The sequence below is a fragment of the Scatophagus argus genome, chromosome 2 (genome assembly GCF_020382885.2).
Source record: "Scatophagus argus isolate fScaArg1 chromosome 2, fScaArg1.pri, whole genome shotgun sequence".
NCBI classification, from domain to species: domain Eukaryota; kingdom Metazoa; phylum Chordata; class Actinopteri; family Scatophagidae; genus Scatophagus; species Scatophagus argus.
The window spans coordinates 21,288,581-21,315,457 of NC_058494.1; the positions used below are offsets into that span (position 1 = coordinate 21,288,581).

The 26,877-nt window shown below is 42.3% G+C and overlaps 2 protein-coding genes across 5 annotated transcripts; one reads left to right on the forward strand and one right to left on the reverse strand.

Moving 5' to 3' along the window:
* Positions 1-68: 68 nt before the first annotated feature.
* fam193a (family with sequence similarity 193 member A) lies at positions 69-18,412 on the forward strand. 3 transcript variants are annotated; one of them, XM_046418074.1, is made up of 24 exons: positions 69-476; positions 3,110-3,184; positions 4,914-5,156; positions 8,078-8,253; positions 8,343-8,510; positions 8,919-9,165; positions 9,285-9,409; positions 9,597-9,744; positions 9,834-9,908; positions 10,016-10,090; positions 10,180-10,292; positions 10,932-11,174; positions 11,282-11,438; positions 11,635-11,781; positions 12,230-12,505; positions 12,845-13,067; positions 13,175-13,531; positions 14,005-14,287; positions 14,376-14,559; positions 14,752-14,991; positions 15,159-16,080; positions 16,870-16,951; positions 17,376-17,471; positions 17,994-18,412. In XM_046418074.1, exons 1-23 carry the CDS (start codon positions 255-257, stop codon positions 17,467-17,469), a joined length of 4,875 nt encoding a protein of 1,624 aa, XP_046274030.1. In that variant the 5' UTR covers positions 69-254; the 3' UTR covers positions 17,470-17,471; positions 17,994-18,412. The 3 variants fall into 3 exon arrangements, with proteins under 3 accessions (XP_046274030.1, XP_046274023.1, XP_046274038.1); XM_046418067.1 differs by having other exon boundaries at positions 17,376-18,412; XM_046418082.1 differs by having other exon boundaries at positions 13,175-13,483; positions 17,376-18,412.
* A 3,896-nt stretch (positions 18,413-22,308) lies between these two features.
* On the reverse strand, positions 22,309-25,998 carry tnip2 (TNFAIP3 interacting protein 2). Of its 2 annotated transcripts, none has more exons than XM_046418166.1 (6): positions 25,239-25,998; positions 24,508-24,813; positions 24,316-24,390; positions 23,875-24,138; positions 23,626-23,742; positions 22,309-23,492 (listed from the first exon to the last, which is right to left on the reverse strand). In XM_046418166.1, exons 1-6 carry the CDS (start codon positions 25,542-25,544, stop codon positions 23,220-23,222), a joined length of 1,341 nt encoding a protein of 446 aa, XP_046274122.1. In that variant the 5' UTR covers positions 25,545-25,998; the 3' UTR covers positions 22,309-23,219. The 2 variants fall into 2 exon arrangements, with proteins under 2 accessions (XP_046274122.1, XP_046274114.1); XM_046418158.1 differs by having other exon boundaries at positions 22,309-23,495; positions 25,239-25,987.
* Positions 25,999-26,877: the final 879 nt, after the last annotated feature.

The window sequence follows — 26,877 nt, forward strand, 5'->3', positions numbered from 1 at the left end:
TTTCCCATAAGCCCCGGGATGGGGGACGCACAGTGCGTTACAACGCAAGCTGAATCCTGGTTGAAGCAGTCCAGCTAGAGGCCATATTGGAATCTGTGAAGTCGGCTTGCACTTTGGTGGAACTGAGTGTCTGTCGCTTTGGGAGTCTCTATATCGTTATCCCGGATTTATACCCGAGTGATTGTGCCCGACATTCCACTAGAGACCCTGCCAAGTCTGGACGGCAAGTTGTCTCACTTCTTTTGTGGAAAAAAATGAGTCCAACCGATGCTAAACGAGGGGCTAAACGCAGGAAGAACAAGCGGGGCGGTGGCAGTAGCTGCAGTGCTGTCTGCAATACCAGCGGTGGCAAGGCCGGGGTTTCCTCGGCCCTAGGCTGTGCGGGAACAGCAACACCTGCCTCTGTCGTCAGCTTTTTATCACCTGGCAGCACAGGCAACGGGAATATAGGGTCCATCGCTGGCATAAACGGAGAGGTAAGAGTGTCACACAGTGTGAACCGTTGGATGTCAGAACGGGGGCGACTAGCTAGCAGCATTATCAACGACACAAATCTGATTTGGGCCCGACACTGATGCTAGCTAACTAACCTATGCAACGTAGCTAGACTTAACTGGTTTATTACTGCCACAGCTTGTTGTTGTGCTTTGTAGAATACCATGTCTGCTATCAAATCCCATAGCTGTGTAGTTAAACTGGCGTTATTATGTTGTAACAAACTGCCGTAAACACTGGGCTGCTTATGCCCTGGCAAAACGCTGTGACTACAATCGTTAGCTTAAGTTGATCGTAGCTGAATCGACAACAACTCAGACACCACGAAGCATTATTTAGAACAAGTGTTAATATATCCTAGGTAGGTGGAGATTACAGTGGTCAAGACAAGATTATACGGGAGTACTATTAGGTTTGACACAGTTGGCCATAGACTATTACTCACATAAACATCAATGTTAGCTAATGCTAACAGTGAGGAGTCCCAACAACTTCACTCCTCGTCGGGCCTCAATTTGTTTTTACAAGCTGACCATCCACTTTTCTTGGCTATAATGGTTTGCTCGAGTTTAACGTAATATAGCCAGAAAATAGGCTAAACCATCCATCTAACTTCAGTTAGTATCCACAGTAGCCTAGTTATACACTGTAAGTTAGCTCTGAAACAAAAACACCACAGGACATGTTAGCTTGTTTATTTGTAATAGACATATGTCCAAAACCTTAGCTCATAGATACCAGTTCAAAAGTTTGTTGGTTAGCTTTATGTGTCACACAAATCTCAAAAGTAGCTCATGATTTTTTAGTTGTTCTGCATGGCAGTGAAATGTGTCTATTTCTGTGTATATTTAATGTGTTGTTGGAAATATAAAGAAAATCAAAGTCTTGAAGACAGCAACTATATGCATGCCTACAATACATGCACAAATAGCTCGCATCCCTACAAATAAATAACCTCCTTTCATGGATGTTGGGATCTCTCTATCCAGACAAAATTGCACATCTTGATAATTACTTCTCCCATTCGTCATGAGAAAATAATAGACTCAGAGATGTGCTGCATGATAAAATGTTTAAAAATTGCACAAGTTGTGGTCACATTGTTTGCCTACTTATTTTGATATACATTAATTTGTCCAATGAGGTGACAAGAGATTAGTTTTCTGTAGCTTTAACACAAATGTCTCTAAAAATTGTTAGGTTGTATGTAAATCTTGGGCCCAAACTATCTGTGGGATGTTAACCAGTCAGTTTTACACAGTAACATCAGTGATAGACACATTATGTTTATTAACAGTCTACCTGCCCACCCTGGGCCGGCCTGACAGTATTGTCTAGCAGTTTTCTTCCTTGATTTCTGCTTACTGACCTGAGAATCGAAATTTGATTTTATAATTCACCAACTCACCAAGTCAATCAGCCAGTAATAAACAATATTATCAATCCAGACGAGCCACTCTTTTAAACTGTTTTGATGGGGTATTTCACAATTCAAAAGATGGTCTGATCATGAAACTGAGCTGTTTACACAGTAGAAATGTGAAAATATATATATTTTTTTTAAGATCAATGCCACACTGACAGACAAAACCAAGACAAAATGCTGTAGTATCACCTTTTCTTATATATATATGACTTTTCCCAAGGTAGAAAACCTACAACAACCAAAATGCACTGGGCCTGTAGCCTTACAAGGCCACTCCCCTAGCTTCTACAAACAACCACTCAGAGCTACAAAGGTTGGGCTCTGGTAGCACCACCAGGTAACATGATGGTGCAGTGTGTGAGCTAAGCTGTTGCACTTACTCTCAACTCTGACATTTGTGCCCCATTTGCTTGTGCCCCTTCCACTGTCGGTTTAGCATCGTCATTCAATAGAAACCAGCCTCTGTGAAATCTACTGCAGCATAGCCACTCCACTTTCTGTTTCCATTGCTGATATATTGCTATCTCAAGCACAGGGCAGCTCTGTGCCCCTTTCCTCGACTTCTCTATTGGTGACTCTTGGCTGTGGCTTCCATGCACCCTGATTCCTCAGCATTCTTTTCTGACTTATAAGTATCTCTGAGTGTCTGATTACAACATTGAAGGTGTACCTGCAAAAGATTCAGCAGTACAATCTGTAAATGGACTGCATGTGTATACTGTTTTTAAAGTCTACCAACCAGTCATACAGTGATGGCAGAGGCGGCCATAAAAGGTGCTGACCTGCTCATCAGGAGCAATGTAATGCTTTCTAGAGTCACTCATTCACACACTGAAGGCACAACTTGGGGTTCATTATCTTGCCAATTCCACACCCAGAGTGGAAGAGCTGGGACTGAACCACTGACTTTCTGACTAGTGGACAACATGCTCTACCTCCTGAGCCACAATCTGTAGTTTGAATAACAGTCCCAGAGCCCACAAAGGTCTACCAGATGACACCTTATGGCACTTTTGACGGCAAATCAGCACACTGCTTTGAGCGTAGACAACTTGGAGGGAAGTCAAACATTGTCCATTTGCAAATACCACCCGCCAGCAGTTTTCCTTTAAATTTTACTAACTGATAAAACACATGAGTTGTAAGCGGTTGGTTCCATGTAAACATTGGGTTGTTTGTATCTCTCAGGTCAAAGTGAACAGCAGCGTTGCACCGCAGTTTACAGAAGGACCAGTGAACGCTGACTTCTCCGGAGTCCTTCAGGTAAATTTAAATCAGGTGTTTCAGAAGTTAATTTTTCTTTTGAAGTCGCGTTCCATTTGTCGAACTTAATTCACACACTGATTCCAGAAATTTATACTAAAGGGTGTGACAAGTTGGCTTAATTTATTTTTCATTTTACAACCTTTGCTCATTCACTTTACAGTTCAGAGTGACACAGTTGTGAACTGCTTTGAATACAGTTGTGCAGTATTACAGGACAAAATACTTAACTTGAATTAGATTGTCGTATTCCCTGCCCCAGCAGGCCATCAAGATGCTCCAAGATACATTGAGACAGCATAGTGTTCTAGTGTAAATAACTCAGATGCAGCATTTTGTCAGCATTTAGTCATATTTCTGTCATCACAACATTTTCTTGAAGGAAAAATTTGGCCTAAACCAAACTAAGTTGTCCTGCTAAGCCGCCTCCAGAAATAGAAAACCATCTACACTCCATTAAAGCATCAGGACAATTAACTATGTCCAACTGAGTTTTATTTGAATATATGCAGGAAGACATGCATTCAAATAAAACTCATTTGGATAATAGCAAGGAACTGTTGCCCCATCCCAGTAAAATCTCTGTAGATCTTGTCAAACAGCCAAAATGTTTTTTCTGGTTCTAATCCGTCTGATTGAAAGTTACAAGAGTTGAGCGTTGTGTATGACTGATCATGTTCATATATGTGGTTCTGATTAAATGTACCATAGTGGGTAATCAGTAGAGCTGTAACAGTGTTTTTGTGTGTTGTGCAGATCAAGATACTTTATTCTGCACACATGGTGAATCAAATAATCCACCCCATGACTGTTCAAATTATATCAAATTATTGGCTGTTGACCTGAGCTGCGTTAAGTTTTTGTCACCACACCTGGTTGTTATCTTGAAAACACTGTGTTAGCTGGTAAATTACCTAAAATGGGTCAGGCAAAACTGTTTTGTTTGATTACAAAGTCTTAAGAATAATACTTTTATAAAACTGATGGTTGTTATAAATTGAAACTAGAAGTGTGCAGGACATTGTTCGGTCCTGCTATTCTGTTGTTATCAAAAATGTATTTGATTGTGGTGCACTCAAACTATGCTGAATGTAACTGTGAACTGTTTCAACTGTTACATATATCTGACCTTTTACAATGTGTACTGGAAAAGGACTGGAAAAAATATCTTAGTTTACTGCTCTGCTTTTTAGTGTAGTCAGAAAACACCACTGCCGGAAGTGGGTGAAGTTGAGTAACCAGAAGCCCCCACAGATTCAGAGTCTCCTGTGAACTACTGGTTTACTTATAAATGTTACTGAAATATAAACAACTTCTATTTTTAAAATCCCACAAGCCATTTTCCTCACTGACAAACCAGTTTGGACATCGTGAATTGAAACGACTGACTGTTAGCTATGTGTCTGTGCTACTCTGTGGTTCATTCACTGACAAGGCTGTGCATTAAGAAAAGGTTCCAGTGTTTTAATGGAGTCCAGTTGGACCGTTCAGACTGCTGGTGTACCCGGAGTGCAGTTGGTTACTAGGGAACAGATTGTGACTTGGCTTAATGTCGAGCACATCTACTGTATAGCAGACTGGTCAAACTTAAAACTGGTGTAAACAAACGGTTTCTTTCCCCAAAATCAATTTGAGTAAAACGTTTTTTGCTAAAAGCATCATTTTTACGAAAAATGTTTAGTTATGGTATCTCTTTGTCTACTTCCTCCTGCCAACATACTCACCACAGACACCATTCACGTTCGGCTTGAACCAGAGGGCTCCCTACACAGCCGGTGATCGCTGTCTCTTATGCCGATGTGAGCGTAAAGATGCTTCTGTGCCTTCAGAGGCGGGAATGACTGGCCAGAACGGTACGTCACAGTCCAATAAGACACCAAGTGCCCTCCAGCTGCCCCTGTGGGTGTGCTCTGACTGCAGGCGTACAGTGGAGAAGGAGGACCGACACACTGCTCTGGAGCAGTCGCTGGGGGTAAGTCACGTGCATGTGAAGAGTTTGGGAAGTCACGGGGAAGAATATTAGTGTTAAAGTGGAAAAGAAGACAGGCACAAGCTTGCTGCTGTAATGAAAGGACTGCAAGTCCGCCAGATTCAGCTTCCGATGCCGCATATCTGAAGTTTAATTGACATAGCTGTGGTCAGTCTTTAAGTGGATGCTGTAGCTCTTGTGTTCACCTCTGCCAGAAAAGCTAGAACAGATGGAGCAACCAGAAGCAACAGCTGTTACTGTGAAAAAGACTTTATAAAGGACACACTGTCATTTCATATTTTGACTTTAAACTATAGCTGGATAGTAATATCTGGGTCAAAGTATGCAAACTCTGTCAAGTTCCTTAAATGAAAGACAAGGCAGTGGATGAAATACTTACAGTACATAATTCTGTAAACTCTTACATGAAGATTACATTCTTATCCGTTTATTTATTCCTAACTTTCAGAAATTTTTGTATATGTTAAGTTTCTTTTACACATCGCCATGGCTGTAAATGCCCTCTCTTCTCATATAAAAAGCTTCTTTATGTCAGACTGGCTATGTGCTGAGCTTGTGTCTTTGTAAGGACAACTTAAAAGTGGAAAAACCTTGTGATTCAACACAGCGTTTTTGTTGGGTTTTTTTTTCTCACTGGAACACAAAGTCACATTTCTTCCTCTGGGTTGTGTTCATAAGGGTGTGATTACTGGCTGTAATTAGTAAGGCTGTTGACGACTCTTTACTGTATAATTCATTTAAAAAGGAGGGGACTCACCTTTATAGTCTTTTATGCAAATTGTTTCCATGACTGGTGTGATTAAGAGTGAAACGCAACAAGCAGGAAAATCAGTTATTTGTAGTTAAGACTGTAAGCACTAGTTTCATATTCTAACCAAAGCAGATTCTAAAGCGGATCGTCGTTATAGTTTCTGCTGTGCTGTAGCCACATTTCGGGTATGAGATCTGAGCCTCAAATAAATTCTTGTCTCCGCTGATGTGCAGTAATCTGCTAACTACAGTTATCTTTACTATTATTTGTTTTTTATTTTGACAAAGAGGTAAATTCTGGCTCATTTTGTCCACTGGTGACATGAATTATGGGATCATGAAACAGTAATCAGTGTAACGGCCTTTCTCAGTGGCGTGGTGGTAGAGTCACCCTTTTCTGGATCAGTAACTTAGCTGTGCTCTTGATAAAGAAGTGCAGTAGCGTCCTCACAAGCTACATTTTCGGAGGGCATTTCCGGGACGTTAGTGCAGCGGAGCTTTGTGCTGTGATCTGAAATAAAACTGATACGGATCAGTAAGTGATGCCACTGCCATACAGGTACCTGTTTGATCATTGGGCCAATTTCTGTGAAGTGCCTAGCACACTGGCACAGACACACAAGCTTGAATTACTTGGCACAGTACATATTACTACTGTGGTTTGAGTTGTGTCATTGAATTTTGAGGTAATTTACAGTTTGTCCGAGTCTAAACTGAGCATACCCATGCAAACACAGCTGTGCACACACAAAACAAAAAAGTAGCTTTATGAAGTAAACTACTTTTGCCATGTTGTGAATTAACTCCCTACATTCCAATGTAGTGAAATTTTGTTAAAGTAACCTGTAGCTTAGCTCTCTACACCTTCCATTCAGAAATACACCTTGCTGTATCCTTGTACAAATGAATATGTAACCCAGATTAGAGCTCCTACCACTAATCTGATTAATCAGTTATCCAATTGAAAGAAAATCAGTGGCCAGCTATCATGATAATCGGTTAATTGTTTTTCCAAACAAAAATGTCAAACATTTCCTGGTTCCAGCTTCTTAAATGTAAGGATTCGATGCTTTTATTTGTCATGTATGATAGCAAATTAAGAATCTTTGGGTTTTGGTCTGTTGGTTGGACAAAAGAAGCCGTTTGAAGATTTGGGGCTCTGAGAAATTGTGCTGCACATTTTTCAGTTTTTGACAGTTTATGGACTGAACGATCAGTTGATAGCTCGGAACTCAGATTCATGTGCTTTCGGGCTTTAAGGCTTGTCGGGTATGTCAGTGGGCTTTGAGTTTCCTCAGTTGTGGGTGGATGCCTTGTCCTTGGTTGTTTGGCTTGGGTTTGGTTTCCTCATAAATATACTGTTCCATTGCATCCTCACAACAGTGGGGTCCTGTGCTGACTCATAATATCAAACCACTGGAAAGCATGTACCATTAAGCTACTTCAGAAACCTTGCCTGAACAGAAATGTAACACTTAATTATAGCTCAAGTAGCTTGTCAGGGAATAGATCGGAAACCACACTCCTATCTTAGTCACAGAGGTTTGTGACCCACTGCTAAGCTCAAAACTCAAGATGTGATTTAAGTAGGAAAACGCTTTTTCCCATGCATTTCCTGTTGTATGGTTATATGGTTGGTATTGTGTCCATTATAAGGGATTCTTAAAAAGACTTACACCTGGACTGGCTGATCAGAGAAACTATACCTACTTCTTTTGTCAGCTCATAGCACATCTTCTCTCTTGTCCTTCCAGATGTCACAGTGAACAGGAATAAAGTTATTGCTAAGCTATAGCGTTGTCCTGACCCCTTACACCCACAGTTCTGACTTTATAAAGATATTATTCTTTCTTGATGAGCCATTACTGAAGGGATTCACTCCTAAATACAGAGATTCACATTTGTATTATAAGCTTTATTTTATGCTTACTAAGCGCTCCTGTTGACATGCCTCGATTTGTGCTAGTCATGTGATGTGCCGTTGCAGCATGTTTTGGACTTAAGACCTCAATACATGACAAACATCAATGTTTGTGATTCAACAAAACAACACAATAATAGATATGTTTCTTTAAAACTTTGCTCAGTTGCCTGTTGAATAAAGTCTAAAAATTGTTGTGTTCTTAGTTTTCTGTTTTTCGCATTTCCCACAGAGCCAGGACTTCCTTTTGCACATGCCTGTGGGTAACGGAAACCTGGGTCAGGAGGCAGCCACAGGGGACAGACTGACCACTGCTGTGCCTACACTACCCATGCTCCCTGCCCCGGACCTCGCCGCACCAATGCCTGCTGATACAGTATGCAGCTGTGAAGCCTGCAATGAGAGACGGTCAGTTCGGTGCGATTCCCGTTGACGTAAAATTCATTTGTGTTTTAGGGTTGATGCAGTCTTTAATGAATTAATGTCCCGAATAACAGGGAGGTCTCTGCTGAGTCAGAGAGTGAGTCACAGCAGCTGCAGAACCACTGGTCGGAGGTTCGCTACTTGGTGCGCTGCATCTACCGCCAGACGGGAACACCACTAGCAGATGACCATGACCAGCCCTTAGAGAGAGACAAGGAGGGCATGAAGGAGCTGGTTGACAGGTACAACGTCATATTTCAGTCTTAGAGGATGTTTGTCCACTAGGGGTCTCTATTGAACTGCAAAAGCCTTTGCGAAGGCATGAAAAAAGCCTGAGAGCCTCTGAAAGCAATGATGTCAAGACGCTGAAAACACTGCCTTCTCTAGCTACAATCGGTTGGTTTAAAATCACCATAAAATTCTGACTTTATTTCCCTGATTTGATGAATTTCCTATTAAAAGAGGATCTTGTGCTGTGCCATAACTCACTGAGGGAACATTTTAAACTATAGAGTATAGAGTAAGTTTTTTTTTGACAGGGATGCCAACAGGAAGTACATGATTATGTTTTCTCAGCAGGAGTTTTTACTCACAGCAGCTTGTTGAGTCTCAGTTTCTTTAAGATCAGTCTTTCTGTTTTCCCCATGCAGACTCTGTGAGAAGGATCCGTTCCAGCTGTATCAACGGTTGGAGCAGCAGGCTCGTGAATACGTTTTAGAGATGAAGGTGCGCCTACTGAAGCACCTGTCTACAGGTCCCAAGTCTGCGGGACCAGCGGGAACCGTGGCTGCAGTGCAGGGTCCTCCTCAGGCTTACCAGTTCATCTCTCTGCTGCTGGAGGAGTACAGCGCCCTCTGTCAAGCTGCACGCACCATCAGCAGCTTCCTGCTCACCCTGGTCAGTTTGCCTGTTGAGTAGCCAGAACCACAAAGAGATATTATGTTAACTGTCAGGTGTGAAGGCCATTCATTGCTTTTATTGTTGTGCTTCAAGACTCTAATGTGTTGTTTTCTCAGGAGAATGAGCACCTCCAGAAATTCCAGGTGACGTGGGAGCTGCACAACAAGCACCTTTTCGAGAATCTGGTGTTCTCTGAACCAATCTTGCACAGCAGTTTACCTGCACTTGTTGCCCAGCTGAAGTAAGACATTGTTTCACAAGCTTAAAGAAAGATATGATGAGTGACTCATCCATCTCCTTTGACCCAAATTAGACCAATGTTCCACACTCATTATTTTCAAGGTTTTGAACATGAAAGTTTCAAATTAATAATCAAACAAAATCAGTGCAAATTCTGCAGATGTCTTATTCTGATGTCCTTATTTTAGACATGGCACAGCTTCCCATGATTCATACAATGAAGATATGTACAGGACCTTATTAGAAAGCTACCAGCAGCTGCAGCAAGAGATGGCTTCAGTGGCTGCTGAATGGCAGGAGTGTGAGAAGAGGATTGATGACTATGTAGATGAACAGGTAATCACATCCATGACAAAACAGAAGCACATTTGATACAGAAAATAGCAGGTAATTATAAAGATGCAGTAACAGTGACTGTTTTGCAGCTGCTTTTTAAGGTGGAGGGTCAGAGTCTCACCAACCAAAGAACAGAACCACACAAGTCTTTGATTAGCAAAAATGTAAGCGATTTGAAAATTTTATCTGTACACTGTCAACTTTTTCATCTTCAGATTTTATTATCTTTCATGTATGGAAATTTGTGTTCTTCTCACATGGCAATTTCCAGACTCTGAAGACTAAGCAGCGAATGCTGAAGGAGGACTGGGAGTTCTTTAAGCAGAGAAGATTTGTAGAGGAACAGGTATACAGCAAGAATATTGAGCCATCGTGGCAGATTAAAATGTGGCTTTCTGTACTTCAGAGCAATTTTTTATGCTGTTGTGTTTATAGTCGCCCAACAGTAAGAAGTCCCCCACCGGAGATAATAACTTCACAGACACTATGAGAATGCTCTCATCTCGTCTGAGTATTCCAGACTGTCCAAACTGTAATTATCGAAGAAGGTGAGTTTCCAGGATTCCCTGGTGTGTTATTTTCTGGTCTAGGGATCATAAATCTTTTCCTTTTGAAACTGTCTTTACTTTCCAATTAGGGAAAATGTATTTTCAACTACCATTTTAATATATTAAGTGGTTTTTAATGATTTTGTCATGTCAGTTGTTCACATTATTAATATTAGTTTAATTTCCAAACTTTGAGTTGTCTGGGAATCAGTGAGCTACAGTATGAGAATATTTTGAAGCTGATGTTTGTGTCCTAAGTGGATGGTTTCTGAAATGATTATCCAGAAGTAAGGCCACTGTGGTCTTTGAGCTCTTCCGCCTTTATCCCCAACAGGTGGGGGTTGGCAATAATATATAATTATAATGTTCTCTCCATATAGTTTTATTTGCCAAAAATGTCCTTTTGCGATAACATGGCTCTTATATGTGCCAACAACCGTGGCACCTTAAATATGTAAGAATATATTTAAGATTTTGTTGAACAAAACACCAGTCAAAGTTTGACTGTAGGAAATGAACATGAGTTTAACTTCTTTTTTTTTCTCTTATCATTTTGAAGATATAACATAAATATTGACAAAATGCTGTGATAAGTATTGCAATATGTACAGTTTTGTCTGTATCACCCACTACCACCAGGTGTACATGCGATGACTGTAGTCTCTCCCACATCCTGACATGTGGCATCATGGACTCTCCCATCGCTGAGGACCTCCACATCAAGCTGCCCCTGCAAGGGGAACCTCCCCACGACTACCTGGCAGAGGTGCACCCTCCCAGCCTCTCCTCAGGCAGTTCAGCATCTGGCTCCAACTCCAGTTCTCCTATCACCATTCAGCAGCATCCGAGGCTCATTCTGCCTGAGGGGGAAACCAACACTTTGTAAGCCAAACAGTCACTTTTAGGCAAATTAGTTGATCACGATTACACACCTCTTCCTATAAACAATAATCACCCCCCCGTGACTACTCATTTCTGTCTTCTTGTAGTATTAGTGATGATGACGAAGTGCCTCCGTTGTCCAGTAAGTTTGGGGACATCTACCCCATGAGCGGCTACGAGGATAACAGTGTTGTGACCGCTGCTGTCAATGGCCTCCATAATGACATCAACGGGGAAGCTGAAAACGTGGCACTAAAGGCAGGGGTGAGTCCTGCATTGTGCTATGTCACTTCAAGAAAAAATTGCCCAAAATAAGTTGTGAATTTCCCTGCTGAGTTTCTGGATGATGAATGTGATGTTCATTATGAGTGGGTTGCCGGTAGTTCGGGAAATGTTTTGTGTACTGTTCCTTGGCTATTTCCTAAATGAATTTTCTTTGTTTGGTGCGCTTGCGTTTCAGTCTCCTCACATCACCAGCAGCAGCAGTTCATCGGAGGGAGATGAAGAGGAAGCTGATGGTGAAGTTGGCAGAGAGCCCCGAGGGCAACAGGAGGAACTTTCCTCAGGAAAGACCAACAGTCCTCCACCTTCTTACAACCACCAACAGGTGTCAAAACACTGTTAACATGATTTCTCTGTTAAAACTGCATGGACATACAATGAATGAGCCTGTTGCACACACAGTTATTAGTCTTGAAATTAGCAGCTAATTTGGGCTGAGTATGGAACCTTAATCACATTTTTGAAATGTGTCCACTAATTTTAGACTGACCTTAGGCTGTCCTGTTACACTACTTCTGTTTGGACAGTTTAAAAGGAACTCTGGTATCTTATCAGTACTTTCTCTAATTATCATCTCACATCCATAGAGCTGCAACTATCAAGAAATTTCATTACTGATTAAATTTGTCAATAAAATGTTAAAGAATAGTGAATAAAAATATATGACAGTTTAAATTTAGAATGGAGAAAAGCTGCGAATCCTGAGCAAGAACCAGATATTTTTACTCCCCAAAGTAAAAGTAGACATGTTTTGAATTTGTTACCACTCTCAGGCAGAGCAGGTCCAGCATGCCTGCGAGTGCCACGTGTGCAACCAGGACCCCAGCTCCTCCACCCTGGGCCCCGCCACCTGTCTGCCCCCTAGTCGGCTCCACGCTGCACCTCCTCCCACTGTTGGACACCAGTTCTTCACAGACAGCAAGACGCCCCCTGCCCACCCTGCCCTCCACCTCTACCCCCACATACATGGCCACTTGCCCCTACACAACTTCTCCAGGCCCCTGCTGCACCCTACACTCTACCCTCCCAGTCCACCTCTCACACACAAGGTGAGGATAATTTTTTAGCATATATGGCTAAAAGGCCAGACATAAATTATTTTGTTCTTCCTTTTACTGTGCAAAATTATGGTTATGAGAGTATCTTTAACCGAAAATTGATTCATTTCCCTATCGGTGGGGATTTTTTTAAGGTTCCAGTCACAAATACTGAGCTTAGTTGTATTGTAGTTTCACTTAGATTCACTGTATTTTCATTGTCTGCCACAAGGAGTCAGACTGAACCCAATCAAGGAGAAATTGAAAGCAAAACTGATATCAAATCTGTTCCATCTCATAATTCCAAAAATCCCAGCTAACTAAAATGACTTTTGTTTTTTTTCCCTCAAGCCTCTGCCCCCAAACCCTACATCAAACCACTCAGCGGCCAAGCAACCAGCCTTCAGCCCATCGTTACCAGAGCACGTTTACCAGAACTGCTTTGGCAGTGCAGGTGGAGCAGGTGATTGGAACAGCTCACTGCAGTGCCTCTCGCTTAAGTTTGAGAACCTGTGGGACGCTGCTGTAATGAAGAGCTGGAATCCGTCTGTGCTGTTGCCCGAGTCCCTGCCAGGTGAGCCACTCAGGCACAGCAGAAATGACCATCAAATAACAAAAAAAAAACCTAAGCAAGTCAAAAACCGTTGAAACCACAACTCCTCTTGCATTGTTTCTCAACAGGTGACATGCTTGGACCGCCCCTCACTGACGTGCCCCTCCCACCTACATCATCCATCGGCCCCCAAGGAGAACACCCGTCACTGCCCACCCCTGTGCCCCCTTCCTCCGCCACCTCCTCATCATTATCGTCATCATCGTCATCATCTTCATCGTGCTCCTCTTCAGAAGCCAAAGAGCAGAAGAAGAGCGGCGCTAAGAAAAAATGTCTCTACAATTTCCAGGATGCCTTCATAGAGACCAACCGAGTGGTGATGGCCACCTCCGCCTCCACATCCTCTGTGTCCTGCACTGCCACCACTGTCCAGTCAAGTAATAACCCACCCGTCCACCTAGCATCTAAAAGACCCAAGTCTTTAGGTAATACAGGAGATAGGGGAAATGGTTAGGTTTGTACTGATGATGGAGCTTCTCATTAAATCGATTAAATAAGTATTTAAATATCAACAATGCTGCCAATAAAACACCATCCACAGCAGTCCAAATCCAGACATATCAGACAAATTTCAAGCATGAAAGTGGCTGTTGGCAGTCTTGACCCTGCTTCAAAGTCAAACTGAGCTTGCCTGGCAAGTTTGCAAGCTAGTCTTACCAGCTTCCACTCAGAAAGGATAAGCCAGTTAACCCAGCAGGCTAAGATTAGCCCTGCTCACCAACGAGCTGTCAGGCTAATGTAGGGGACCACTGTGGTGAAATGAATAAAACTTAAATTTATTGGTAACTTGGTCCGTTGTATGAAAGCTCTGTGAATGACTGCATGTTTTAAAGAGTTGTATTAAGGACAAAGAAGACCTAAACAATGTACACAACCAACTTATCTTTGTCTCGTCCAGATGATGTATTTCATAATTTAGGTAAAGAGGACCATAGGCAACCCGCTCCAACCACCCCTCGAAACTGCCCTACAGGACTGACCTCCCTCCCTCCGCTCTCGGGCCCCACCCTGCCCCCAGCACCCGCCACACACCTTCCAACAATGGGATCCCAGCCCTTTCCAAAGATGGCCGCTCCAGCCCCAGATTTCATTGAGGCGCACCAGGGTTTGTGCCTCCCGCCTACCGAGCCTCCAGCCTCCTCAGCAGATGGCCCGATTAGTGCCCCGCCCAGTGTCTGCAGGTAATCCCACCACCAAGATATTCAGAAAAGTGATTTTGTGATGAAAAAGGTATATGTAAGGACAAGTTTTAAACATCATTCTTTTCAGTGATCCTGACTGTGAAGGACATCGCTGTGAGGGGAATGGGGCATATGACCAGCCATACGATGGGGAGGAGAGTCAAGACGAGGACAGCTGCTCTGAGCATAGCTCCTCCACCTCCACCTCCACCAACCAGAAAGAAGGAAAGTACTGTGACTGCTGCTACTGCGAATTCTTTGGACATGGCGGGGTAAGACCCATATATTAATTATTCACTGAAATTGGCACATTCACCTCAAATTAACATGTTTTATGGTGGATGCTATTTACATGGACTTTTGAATTACAATTCTAGTGTCTTATGCTAATTGTTTATTAGCTTCATGTAAGAATTTATCAATTGTGGCATCATTAAATGCAGCATTCTCTGTTTTATTTGCAGCCCCCAGCCGCTCCTACCAGTCGAAACTATGCAGAGATGCGGGAGAAGCTGCGCTTGCGTCTGACAAAGCGTAAGGAGGAGCAGCCTAAACGTGAGGATCACCAACCAGTAATAGAGAGGGATGGAGGCGTAGAGGACCACAGGCGGGTGGAGGACCTGTTGCAGTTCATCAACAGTGCAGACAATAAACCTGCCTCTAGTTCTAAGGCAGCCAAACGAGCCAGGCATAAACAAAAAAAGGTAACAGTCCCTCCCAAACTGGACAGAAATCTTTTAAAAATTGTCGCAGTAACCTCCTGTGTATATCCATCCAGTCTTAACTACATGGAAACACAAAAATGCTCCTAGCACTTAATGCATGGCTGTTTTTACTGAATGCTGTAAGTGTATGTCTCTGTGTACCTCAGATGGAGGAGAAGGCCCGTCTGGAGGCAGAGGCTCGCGAAAGAGAGGAGCAACAGGTGTTGGAAGAGCAGCAACGACGTCAGCGACAGGAAGAGGAAGAGGCAGCACTTCAAAAGGAACTGCTCCGACTGCAGGAACTGCAACAACATCGCGCTGCGAAGAAGAAAAAGAAAGAGAAAGCAAAGGAAAACACAGCTCCCCCTCAAAACAACCCACAGCCCCTCAAACAGACAGCTCAGAACGTCCTAGATAACTTACAGAATGGAAAGTCACAGCTGCTTCAAACCCTCATCCGCCTCCCTGACCAGAAAGAAACCAGATTTGACCCCACACCACAGCCCAACACACTGCACAGCCCAAAACACGCCAATGAGAAGGGGTTTTCTCTTGAGACCAACATCCCCAGCTCTCCAGCCACCCTTCACAATGGCACTTCTACATCTCAGTCTGAGGCCAACAGTAAAGTTAAGGCCAAGCAGTCTGCTAAAGTGGCCACTTGTGAGGCAGCTGTAAAGAAAGCCCCAGAGTTACCCAAGAGCTCAGATGTGACAGTAAAGTTAGCTAATGGAACCACCCCCGCAACTACAACAGACACCAAAGCAACACGGCTCAGGCCTTCTGAGGCCCTGGCTCCCCTCCCAGCCACTGAACCAAGGAAGGAGGACAGGAGTAATATCAGAAGTGCCAGTGGGAAAAGGCAGCAGCAACAACAACAGCAACCACCACAGCAACAACTGCTGACCCAAATAAAGGAAGACAGGAGAAGTCCACCTGTGTCAAATCCTTCCCCGTCTCCCCCTCCAACCTCTCAGTCTGAGCAGACCCAGCAGAATGGCAAACCTCCCAGTGCAGAATCCCCCCAGCCCAAAGGCAAGGCTAAGAAGAACAAGAAAAAGAAGGGAGACAAGATGAACAACTCAATAGGTTGGTGGTGTTATGATTCACAGGTAGATCTTGAACGTTCAGGTGTGTGTTATCTATAAAAAATTATACGTCAACTCGTTTTGCCTCAGTCTCACTTCTCACCAGCTGAACTGCTGCAGTAACTAGTGTGGCTCATCTTGTCGGTGAGGGAAATGCGAAATGTGCCCTTAACAGGATCCCCTGACTGGAGACAGCCTGATCTATTTCCTCATTTACCTCTTTGGTGTTCTGTTATAACCACAGTGTTACAAAGTGGTTAGTGAACGTGTGCATTGTGCAGATTGCCACTGTCATTTATATCTCACTGCAATGAGCAGGTAGTATGGGGAGATGTTTAATGTAGCTTTATTTTGTCACCCATATTTGCTCTTACAGTGTGGCTGTACAAAAAGCTAACAGGGTGACAAGTGTTGGAACTGGGACCTAATCCCAAAACATGATCTGCCTCAATCTGGCCCTTAAACCTGCTGAACTACATCCAAGAAATGGTTAGGGTAGGCAATATATAACAATGTCAACCCTCTGGTATAGAATTTTTAATCAAATCTGACTCCCTTAAGACAAAAAATATCTGTGCACATCAGAAATGCCCAATGGGTGAGTCATAGGGCAGCACAAGTGAAGGTGGAAACTCTTTTTTACTTGCATTAAAAGCCACAAGAATTGCCAACTTTGGCAGCACGTGGTTGTGGTATAACAGACGTATATGAGACATATCTAAATTTTATCTAAGATTAAATACACATTCTTGAATAGGAGCAATTATCATGTGTGGGTCTTTTGTTTTAGATGATGTGTTCTTGCCCAAAGACATCGACCTGGATAGCACTGAAATGGACGAAACTGAGAGGGAGGTGGAATATTTCAAAAGGTACGTGGATTAAACTTAGTAACTTTGCTAAATACTGATGAAAGATTTTTTAAATCTCCCTGTGGAGATTTTGACTATTTAGAGTATTATTTTTCCCAAGTGGGAATGTGGCAGACATGTATTTGCGTCAGCAAAAGCAATGAAGAAGCTGACTGCTAGAAAGCAACATGGATGCAAATAATGTTTTAAAATCATCAAAAATGTGCTTTTCTTCCCTACAAAAACACCTTTATTATAGCGAAAGAAATGCATTCAACAAATTTAATTTGAAGCTAGAAGACAGAACATTTGTTCTGGCAAGAAACCTTGAATGTAAACAGAACTGATTGTTTACATGAAAGGCTCCGGAGTGTATCTTAAACATTTAAAACTGAGGCAGGATGGCTCTCAAGAAACTTAATGTTTTTCCTTTCTTTTCCTCCAGGTTTTGCTTGGATTCTGCTCGGCAGACCCGTCAGCGTCTTTCTATCAACTGGTCAAACTTTAGTTTGAAGAAGGCTACGTTTGCTGCACATTGAGGGTGTGTTAGTGAGTGACTGTCAGGACACAATCAGTACCTTAACAGCTCTACCAACCCACGCTGTTCCCTCACCCATCCCTTACCGTCTGCCCAGCTGTCATCCTCCCAGAACTTTTCTCCTGCTGTGCCCAAATCACACCCACGCTGCCTTGCTTTGTTCTTGTCACTGTGTGTTTCCGACACAGACCCATCAGGACTGATCCACCTTGCAGAATTAAAACAAAACTGAAAAGAAATGACACAAAAAGAATCATGAAATGCTACTTTACGTCTGATTAATTTTCCTTGCGTGCTTGTGTGCTTTTAGTCTGAGTTGGGCATTTCTCTTGACTGAAAAAGCCATGGTCTGAAATTATTTTCTTATATTGGCTTACTTGTTAGTCAAAAGATGCTTACTGTGTCTGGATGGTTTCCGTCCCCAAAAAAGAGACAAAGGAAACTACAAAAAATGAAGAAATGTAATGAATTAAAAGCTGTATCTGAGATATTGTGGCTTACTATCCCATCGTTTCCTGTTCCTAGCACGGCATCTCATCCACATGATTGACAAGGGAATGGGCTTGGTCAGCTGGTCTCCACTCCCTGCTCCCCACCCCACCACCACCACCACCACCACCTCCTCCACTCTATTTCACAGAAAGGAGGAAATCGTAATACTTGACAATGTTCTTTTTTTTGGTTTTTAAGTACTGTTTAACAAACTGTTGAGTAAAAGTATTCCAGTTACGGTTTTTGTTTTCTTTATTTTTGACCTGTAGCCAGCTTGTATCAGAATACTTTCAGAATGAAATTGAAAAAGAACAATACTCACACTATCAGTCTGTTATAGAGTGTATATTGTATTAACACTGAAGCCAAACTGGCTACTTTTAACATATTGTTAAGTAATATTAAATCTTGTCTTTCTTTTTTGAAAGATGGAATACAGTAGTATGGCAGGATTATGTGTCTTGTGTCAAATCTTATTTCCTACATGGGGTAGAAATTGCCACTAAAGGACATAGACACTTGAAGATACATACATACATACAGCTAAAGAAGTGGTTGAACATTTGGGGAAACTGGCTTGTCTACTGCCTGGTGTAGAGTTTGATAAGCAAATTGCTACCACTCTGATATCTAGCAGCTAGCTAGCTTAGCACAAAGACTAGTTTGCACATCATGTCTTTTTGTAAGAATTATTCAAAGATATACCCCGTTCACAAGAGATCTTTTGACATGCTGGTAGGCAGATTGTAGGACAGAGCTGCGCTAACAGCTTCTTACTGTTTCCAGTCTCTGCTAGCTAAGCTAACCAGTTACTAGCTCGCTACAAGTTCATATTCATTCACAAGAAGTTCTTGTGCAGCTCTGGGCAATAAAGCAAATAAGTCTAGTTCCTAAAATGTCGAGATAAAGTTATTTAAATCTAGTGAGAAAATCAGCTCCCCTTTTAAGGTCAGTTCACTTCAACAACATGAACATGCCCAAATGGGACTGGGGAATAGCATGTGGTGCTTCTGCCAAAGCAGGAATTTCACCCATTGTTGCTCCTCTGCATGTCTGCGGCTACACAAAGTTGCAGGGTGAATCACACGCCAAATTGCATGTTTCCTTTTGGGAAATCCACCAATTGACAGTCATAATCAATCTAGAAGGCCACTTTGAGTCACGTAGATCCTGAGTTTCAATTTCAGTTGTGAGGTGCATTAAACAAGAAAAGGTAGCCGCCATTGGGCTACTTCAGGCATTTACATGTAGCACCATTTCATATGTACACATGAAACTCTAGGGAAAATTGATTTCAGACAGTTATGAAATCAAGTACATCCCCTCAGGGTAATGTTTGGGTGAAATGAGGTTATGCTTTGTCTTATCTAGATGTAGATGACTTAATAACATACCTCTGACTGAACATCACTGACAGGATGGGGTAAAGTATGTTCATCTTAATGTGTAACTCTAGAGGGAAAAGTCTGAGGAAACAAAGCTGATCTTGAGTCTTAATTTGCAGCTTTACAAAGAAGTAGGGATAAAGAGATGCCAGACAGATCAGAATGCAGAAGCTTTCCATTCTCAGTTAAAAAGAAACCTAGAATGGCATTTTAAGCAGCTTCTGATTTATAAACAGATGTTCTACAATATTTTATTGTCAAAAAGTACATTGGGTTCCTATCTTGCGTTCAGTACTAAATGGATAATCTGAAGAGGAAGTGAGTTACAGTTTTGTTCACAGTGACTACTTCCTCTTCACTTTTCCAAGAGTGACTATTTCTTAAAAAAAAAAAAAAAAAAAACGCGGGATTTTACTTTGAAAAATTACCACCCTTACAAATTTGATGAATGGGAGAATTGTGGTGTAAAATGTGCTTCATAGAAGCAGAGAACAAAAGGTTTGGGGTTTGTGCGAGCCACTCGAGCAGATATGACTCATAATCTATTTCAGGTATGAATGACTGCCTGGCTTTTTGTAGAACGTGCTCACTCTCAGTCACCAGTGATGTAAGATCGGATCTACCACATTTCAGCAAATGCCCCACAAAACTACGCTAATGTAGACAAGTCAAAAACACCGAGCTGAATGTCTTGAGAGACAAAAGTGGGCTGCGATATAAATAAAATATAAAAATGGAACAGATCGGTGTTTTGATACGTGCCAACATAAATAAGTCAACCCTTTCCCTTAATAGCAGAGTTACATGTCTATAAAAGTCACTTCAAAACATATTTAATTGATTTAACCTTTGCTTTAAAAATAGTCTTTGTCAATTGGTCAAAGCAGTCTGACAACAATGAGAGAGCTAATAGGATCATTAAAAGGGATCACAGCAGCCTTATAGCATGTAATCAGAACGGTGAACTTTTCATTGTCAACCACCTGGAGCACGTCGGGATCACATACACTTCCAAAGAGGGAGTCGCCCCCCCCACGTTTCCTGGCTACAGTCTGGCCATGAAGCCGTTTTTCAAGGCTAAAACCTTCAGACTTCCTTACCAAAAAAGCTTTTTTTAAAAAAAAAAACAAAAAACACGAGTTTAAGCTTCCTCAACAAGCATGTTAAAATGATCTGCTCAAGTCAACAGCACTCCATTTTCAAATAAACTCGTCTGCTTTTTTTTTTTTTGGGAATTCCCTCATGATGGCGGGAAATTCCCATTCTTTTAGGATACACACAAGATTAAAGGCCACATCCATCCATTCTGTATTTGTCTGGATAAGTGTCAGGCTGAAGTTTTCCCTCTTTGTTAAAAAGCCTATGACAGCAACATCAGTACATCCTGGTGCTTTGAAACCTGTTTTTAAAACAGGAACTGCTCTACCGCCATCACATGACTTTTCTCATTAATTCTTTTGTTTCTTAGAAAAGTTCCCAGACGCTCAGGTGGGGATTTGTGACCTATTTTTTTTTTCCACTCTCAGATTGGTGGGTAGAGTGTTTGGTGTGTGTGTGGAAGTTCAGTCACTTATAGACCCTGCTGAGCATGTAGGTGTGTGCTGGCGAGGGGGGAGAATCCCCAGCAGACAGTTCGTGGCCTTTGTAGGGCCTCGAGTGTCGCTCTACCAATCTGTGTGCGGTTGCCTTTAAGCAAGATACTGACATTGCCCTTTAAAGCCAAAGTTGCAACCAACTGCTGCGGGTACATGAATGGAGCCATTTTGGTGTTATGTAAATGAAGTAAATGTGTTGGTAACTAATTCAGCCACACATACCCCCCCCCCCCCGCCACCCCCCAGTTAGCTGATGAGTAAGTTAGCATGTGATGCTGCTTGGTGTCACTTCAGCACTTTGGGGACTTTGGTGATTTCACACCTCTTCATCGCGTTTCCAAAAGTAGTCCTATTTATTTCAAGCATTTTTTTTTCTTAAATAAAACTTAAGAACGTTAAAGGGGGGACTACTGTTTGATGTTGCGGGAATAGGACTTTTTTCTTTTTTTTTTTAAATTCAGAATCGCCGACACCATCAAAAAGTCTCGAACACGGCAAAATGTTAAGACCACCGGGACAGATTTTCCTCACAAAATGACAAGAATTTTTTTCAGGTCAGTAATACATTCAATCATTTTCTTGTAGAAAGTTAGAAAACAAGAGTGAAACCACTGCGTCCGTAGAAGCAAGAGGTGCTCGTAATGAAACGTACTTAGAAACCCAGAGTAAGTTTAGCAACAAAACCCGAGTATTGCTTATGGATTCAGCTCTCCATTTCTAAGAATGCGTTGTCTTCTCAAAGTTCTCATAATCTTAACTTTAAACGAGCTGCAAATTAATGCCATGAAAGAGGAATTTGTTGTTTGGCTGCAGCTCTTCTGTGCGCTACACAGCTGCCTACTTCCTTTTAAAACAGGGGATGTCCAGCTTCCTGCGCTTACTACACCAAACCCATGACAACTGATTCACAAAACAACACCGAGGACCTGTTTGTGTCAAAACGATACTTCACAGCGACCGACTGCACAATGTTTAGGTCCCTAACTGATCTGCAGGCAGTTACCCAGGGCCGATGGATGTAACCCGAGCCATCGTCTTTCACTGGTCTTCTCAGTACCCCTGTGGTGTTTTCTTCAGTCACACAACAGCTGGGTATATAAGGCCGTCACAGTACAGCGTGCCCATTCAGGCAACGCTGGGAAGGGGTTTTCCACCGTGCACAAGCACATACACGTGACACAGATGGACACATACAAACACACACACAAAAAAAGGCATGCACACAGACCTAGAGTAAGTAGCGCCAACATTTTCGTGGTTAGGCAATGATCTGTGGTTACAGCTCGAGGCTGCAGACTCTCAGAAAGCCAGAGACACCTCGCAGTAATGAAACATATCTGAAGCTATATAAATCACCATGAGATAATGTGTGGGTAAAACTTGTTTTTTTGTTTTATTACAAAAATAATGTGCCAGCTCAACAATGGCACCAGACCTCCAAAAATGAGCATATTGTCAGTTGGGATGCAGTCTTTAAACTTTCGAAAAGTGGATCTCATATATATATATATATTTATATATATATATAAAACCAGTTGTAATGTACTTATAACATTTTCAATCCCAAAAGTTTTCCAGGAAAAAAAAAAAATAAAAAAAAAAAAATTCAAGACTTTAATAGAAAAAAAGGCAACATTGCACTAAAATGATTTGCCTTTTCTTTTCTAATCATCTATGCAAACAGAATAAATAGAAATATAATAGTTTTATATTTTAAATCTGTTATTAAGAATATATAATTTACAGAACAGAAATATGTAAAGTTCAATCAAAAATAAACAACTAATAGCACCACATTGTCGACTGGATGTCTAGGTCCAAAATAAGCTTATGCATCATGAATCTCTTAATCGTACGAGCCCACGATTAACTTTTGGATAAATGTCAAGAAAGTGCAATTGGTTTGTAATTTGAAACACTGAGGTATATGATAATTTGATATATTGCAGTGGCATCCACTTCCCCACCACCGTAATCTCCTGCATTACCACAGAAGAACACTACGAAACAGACACTAGGCTTAAAATAAAAAAAAAAATACAACTATAGAGACTAAGAAAAAGCCTGATGAACTCATTTCTCTTGCATCAGGGGAACTTTGGGTTGTACAGCTTTGCCTCTGTGTGTCCAAACATCTTAAGTCAGTCGTTTCATTTGTTGTCAATACTCCGAATTGGAAACTCCACTCAGGTTGTTTTTCTACCGTGTAGTGCTGCTCTTCAGTGTTCAGTTACAGTCAGCAAGAGATAAGTGTCTTTTCCAAATGAGTGTTGCTCCGTTTATAGTTTGGCACACTCTTCACAATGGTTCAGGTACTCTGCAGCCTCCCTGTCGTTGAACGTAGCGTGGCACCTCGGGCACTGAAGGTCCGACAGGCCTGGGCTTTGGTTCCAGAGAGCGTTCGGTGCTGTTGCAGCTGCGGGCTGCTGCTGCATCTCAGCAGCGGTCCTCAATACAGGCTCTGAAGAGTCCTTATGCCGCCTTGAGGAGATCCTGTGTCCTATGTGCACACGACACATGGGAACCACTTCTCTGTTCTCTCTGCCTGTTCCCTGCTGAAGTCACACACACACACACACTGACTGTTAAGGATTGCACAAGCCTACTCATACGTTGCTACCCAAAAGTACGAGTGAACGCATCTAATTCTCACTCAGTCTCCTCATTGGACAGCCGTCGCCTCACCTGTTTTTGTAGCTGTCTTTTTAACTGGTAAACCTGCTCCTTCAGCTCTTCGATCTGGCCCTGTGCTCGCTCTCTGTCGGCACGCTCAGACTTAAAGTCCTCTGTGTAGATGAGGACCTGAGGGGAGAAAAAGAAAAAAGAAAAACCTTTAGTCTCATTTATGCAAGAAAAAAAGTGGCTTTCAAACAGAAGCCACAAGAGCTGTATACACTGAAATCATACAAATGCAATCTCAGATAGAGCTCTGACCTGCTGTTCCAGAGTCTGGATTCTGTCTTGGCTTCTTTTCCTTATATCCTCTACTTCTCTATCCAACTGCTCACACTCGTCCATCTTCTCCTGGAGTAAACCGTTGAGCCTGGAAATCTCCTGATGAAGCAAGCCGCTGTTTACAGTGCCCAGCGCGGGCATCAAGCCCTGCCCAGAGGTCTCCTTCAGCCTCTGACATAGACCTTTGATATAGTCCTCCCTGCTGGAGTCATACTTCTGCCACTGGGAATTCAGACCTTGTACCTAAAAGGGTGCGATAAAGACAAATGTAAGACCTTCTGATCATGCACCGTTGTGTATTACACTTACTGATGGCTGACTGACTGAATAGCGAGCTGATGAAGAATATAAGTCAGTCATTTGGTGGTGGAGTATTGTTTCTGAGCATAGCTTGTAAACTCGTCCTTGGTGAAGACTTACATATGCCACTCGCTGCTTAAGTTGCTCATTCTCCTCCTGAAGATGACGGATTTGGGTATCGAAGGACTCTGACCCCTGTAGAGAATGTTGGAAGAGAAGTTACAACAGGGCCCTCCAATGCACAACTAAATAAAAGGCACCACGAAGCCCAAAGTGCACAAAAACACCCCACAGAGTCCCGGCGTCGCACACCTCCTTAGCGTTTTGCTGCTGAGCCACAACCTCCACTCCTTCTTCTCCTCCCTTCTTCCCTTTCTCCAGCCTCGCCAGCAGCTCCTGGCACACCGTCACAGTTGTTCCAAGCTGTTTGCGCAGCTGGTCAGCCTCCTTCTCCAGGGATGTACAAAACACGGCTCTGGTAGCCTCGGATCGCTCCCTCTCCTCCAGGGCAGACCTCAGCCTCTGGATCTCCTGGTCCTTCTCGTGGTCCGGCTGACTCCTGACGTTCTCCAGCTCCAGCTCCTTCTCTCTGAGCTGAACAGTCAGCCTCTGGATCTCCTGAGAGGACGACAGGCAGATGAACTGTTTGTAATGCGACATCTTAGGGTGCATGTTATACATTAAAGATACAAAAACATGAACAATATATCATTGTTATTATTCTAACTATTGATACTAATATTTAGCTTGTGTTTGGATTCTTTCAGTTATACATATATACGTATCTCTGAGGATGTGCTTGACCATTTTCAGTCAGGAATTTGACTTCAATAGATGCAATAATGCAGTTAAACGTTGCAGTACGAATTTAAGGGTTTCTTTTAATCTCATCAATTCTTACTAATAACTGTGGGAAGTGCACCCACATAGGACTGATGTGTACCGCCGCACTAACTTTACTCGTCTTACAAAAATATTCCCAGCATTAAACATATTTATATTGTGCATGTCATAACATATCGTCAGTATTTAACATGTTTTACCTCTGCTTGTCGAGATGCCTTCAGCTCCATGTCGTTCCTCTTCTGTTTCAGTTTGTATATTTCTTGACACAAGCTGTCCAGCAAAGACTTGGACGGTCCGATGACCACAGACTCGTTATCTCCTACCGTCACGTAGATCCTCTCATATTTCCCCAGCCTCGCTTTCAAATCTGCAATAATGTTGTCCTTTACATAAATCTGTTTGTTCAGAAGTTCGATTTCCTGCTGTGTCTCATGATACAGAGAAGTCAGAGTGGTGTAACTCCGCTTTTTGTCGTTATCCGTGTTTATGGCGACGTTATCCATTGCAGATTTAGTAGACTTGACTTTTGGACAGAATTCGTCTTTTAATAATCCGGCATTTGACGCCTCTGCTCCGAGTCGTGAGCCTTCAGAAATGCACCGAGGAGGTCAATTGTGTCGGAGCTTTGGTGCATCAGTGCAGAATAATATCCCCGAACAGTGTAGGGGGATTTCCTAGGGAACTTCCCCGCGGACTTTTTTTGAGTCTATGCGTCAAACTGAGCCCTCAGTGCGCTCAAAGATTCACCGTCGACCGTCACTGGGAGGTAAAGGGTTTTTATAGTCTATTGGCACAAACAGTATAGCAAAGATAATAAACGCAAATCATAAATACAGGCTAAAAAAAGTTTAAGCTAGCGTTGGGTATTACCAACGGCCGAGAAGCTATCAGTAGTGGTGCATTCGTAACAGTCGTAAACTCGAATGTCGAAGCGGAAGGTGCGGTTTTTCTACGCACTCAAGTGCTTTTGGTTGGCTGTAGCAAACAAAAAGAGGTGTTCCTATTAAAAAAAAAAAAAACATTTTTTTTTATTTTTAGAAACTGGGCCTGAGGCTGAAAATATTCCTGAGCTATCATGCAGTTTATTTGAAACAAACCCACCCAAAAGCTGTCAGTGTAGGCTACAACATAAACTAACACAAACTAGCTTTCACAGGAAAAGACCTTCACAGGAAACCCCTACATTATCAGCCGATATTCTACATGGAATGTAAAAACAGTACATATTGAAAAGCACTAATTTTCCCAGCGGTAGTTTGCGAGCTTTCCACGCATCCCGCCCCCTAAACGTCAATACAGTTGGGAGTTGCCTGTCAGCAAATTCCCCATACAGCTATTCAACTCACTTTGCCGGTTTATTCGTCTTCGCTCAAGTGGTATGCTTTTTTCCCCCCATATTTGTGAAGGCATCACAAAATATTCTTCATTATGATGTAATGTAACTATTCCATGAAGCAGTCTGGATTGCGCAGTTATGGCCACACCAGCGAGTGCGTGCGCTTGTCTAGGCTGATTCACAGAATTACTGACCATTGTACATTTGTGCTTTCTGAAATTTTGGAAATAAAACCAGGCTATATCATTTACCATAACAACTTATTAACATCAGGACTTAACCTACGGTGCCATTATGACCCGATACTTGAGTTTTACCGTACAATACAAAAGTACAAAGGTATAAAAATATATCGTGCTAAAAGTGAAAGTCTGGCGTTCATGATATTACTTAGAAAAACAGAAACATAAAAGTGCTAATTATGAATAATATTCCCTGTTGAAATGACTACATATTGTTTATAAGTAGCATGTGAATGCTGTAGCTGGTCAATGGGAGCT

Excerpts from the sequence above, each read along its gene's own strand:
- tnip2 (XM_046418158.1), bottom strand. The coding sequence starts at position 25,544 with ATGGATAACGTCGCCATAAACACGGATAACGACAAAAAGCGGAGTTAC. Across the intron at positions 24,814-25,238 it reads AGGCATCTCGACAAGCAGAG|GAGATCCAGAGGCTGACTGT; the intron begins GTAAAACATGTT and ends TCGTCCTCTCAG. Across the intron at positions 23,743-23,874 it reads TCCAGACTCTGGAACAGCAG|GTCCTCATCTACACAGAGGA; the intron begins GTCAGAGCTCTA and ends TTCTCCCCTCAG.
- fam193a (XM_046418067.1), top strand. The coding sequence starts at position 255 with ATGAGTCCAACCGATGCTAAACGAGGGGCTAAACGCAGGAAGAACAAG. Across the intron at positions 14,288-14,375 it reads GCCCCGCCCAGTGTCTGCAG|TGATCCTGACTGTGAAGGAC; the intron begins GTAATCCCACCA and ends CATTCTTTTCAG. Across the intron at positions 14,992-15,158 it reads CCAGGCATAAACAAAAAAAG|ATGGAGGAGAAGGCCCGTCT; the intron begins GTAACAGTCCCT and ends TGTGTACCTCAG.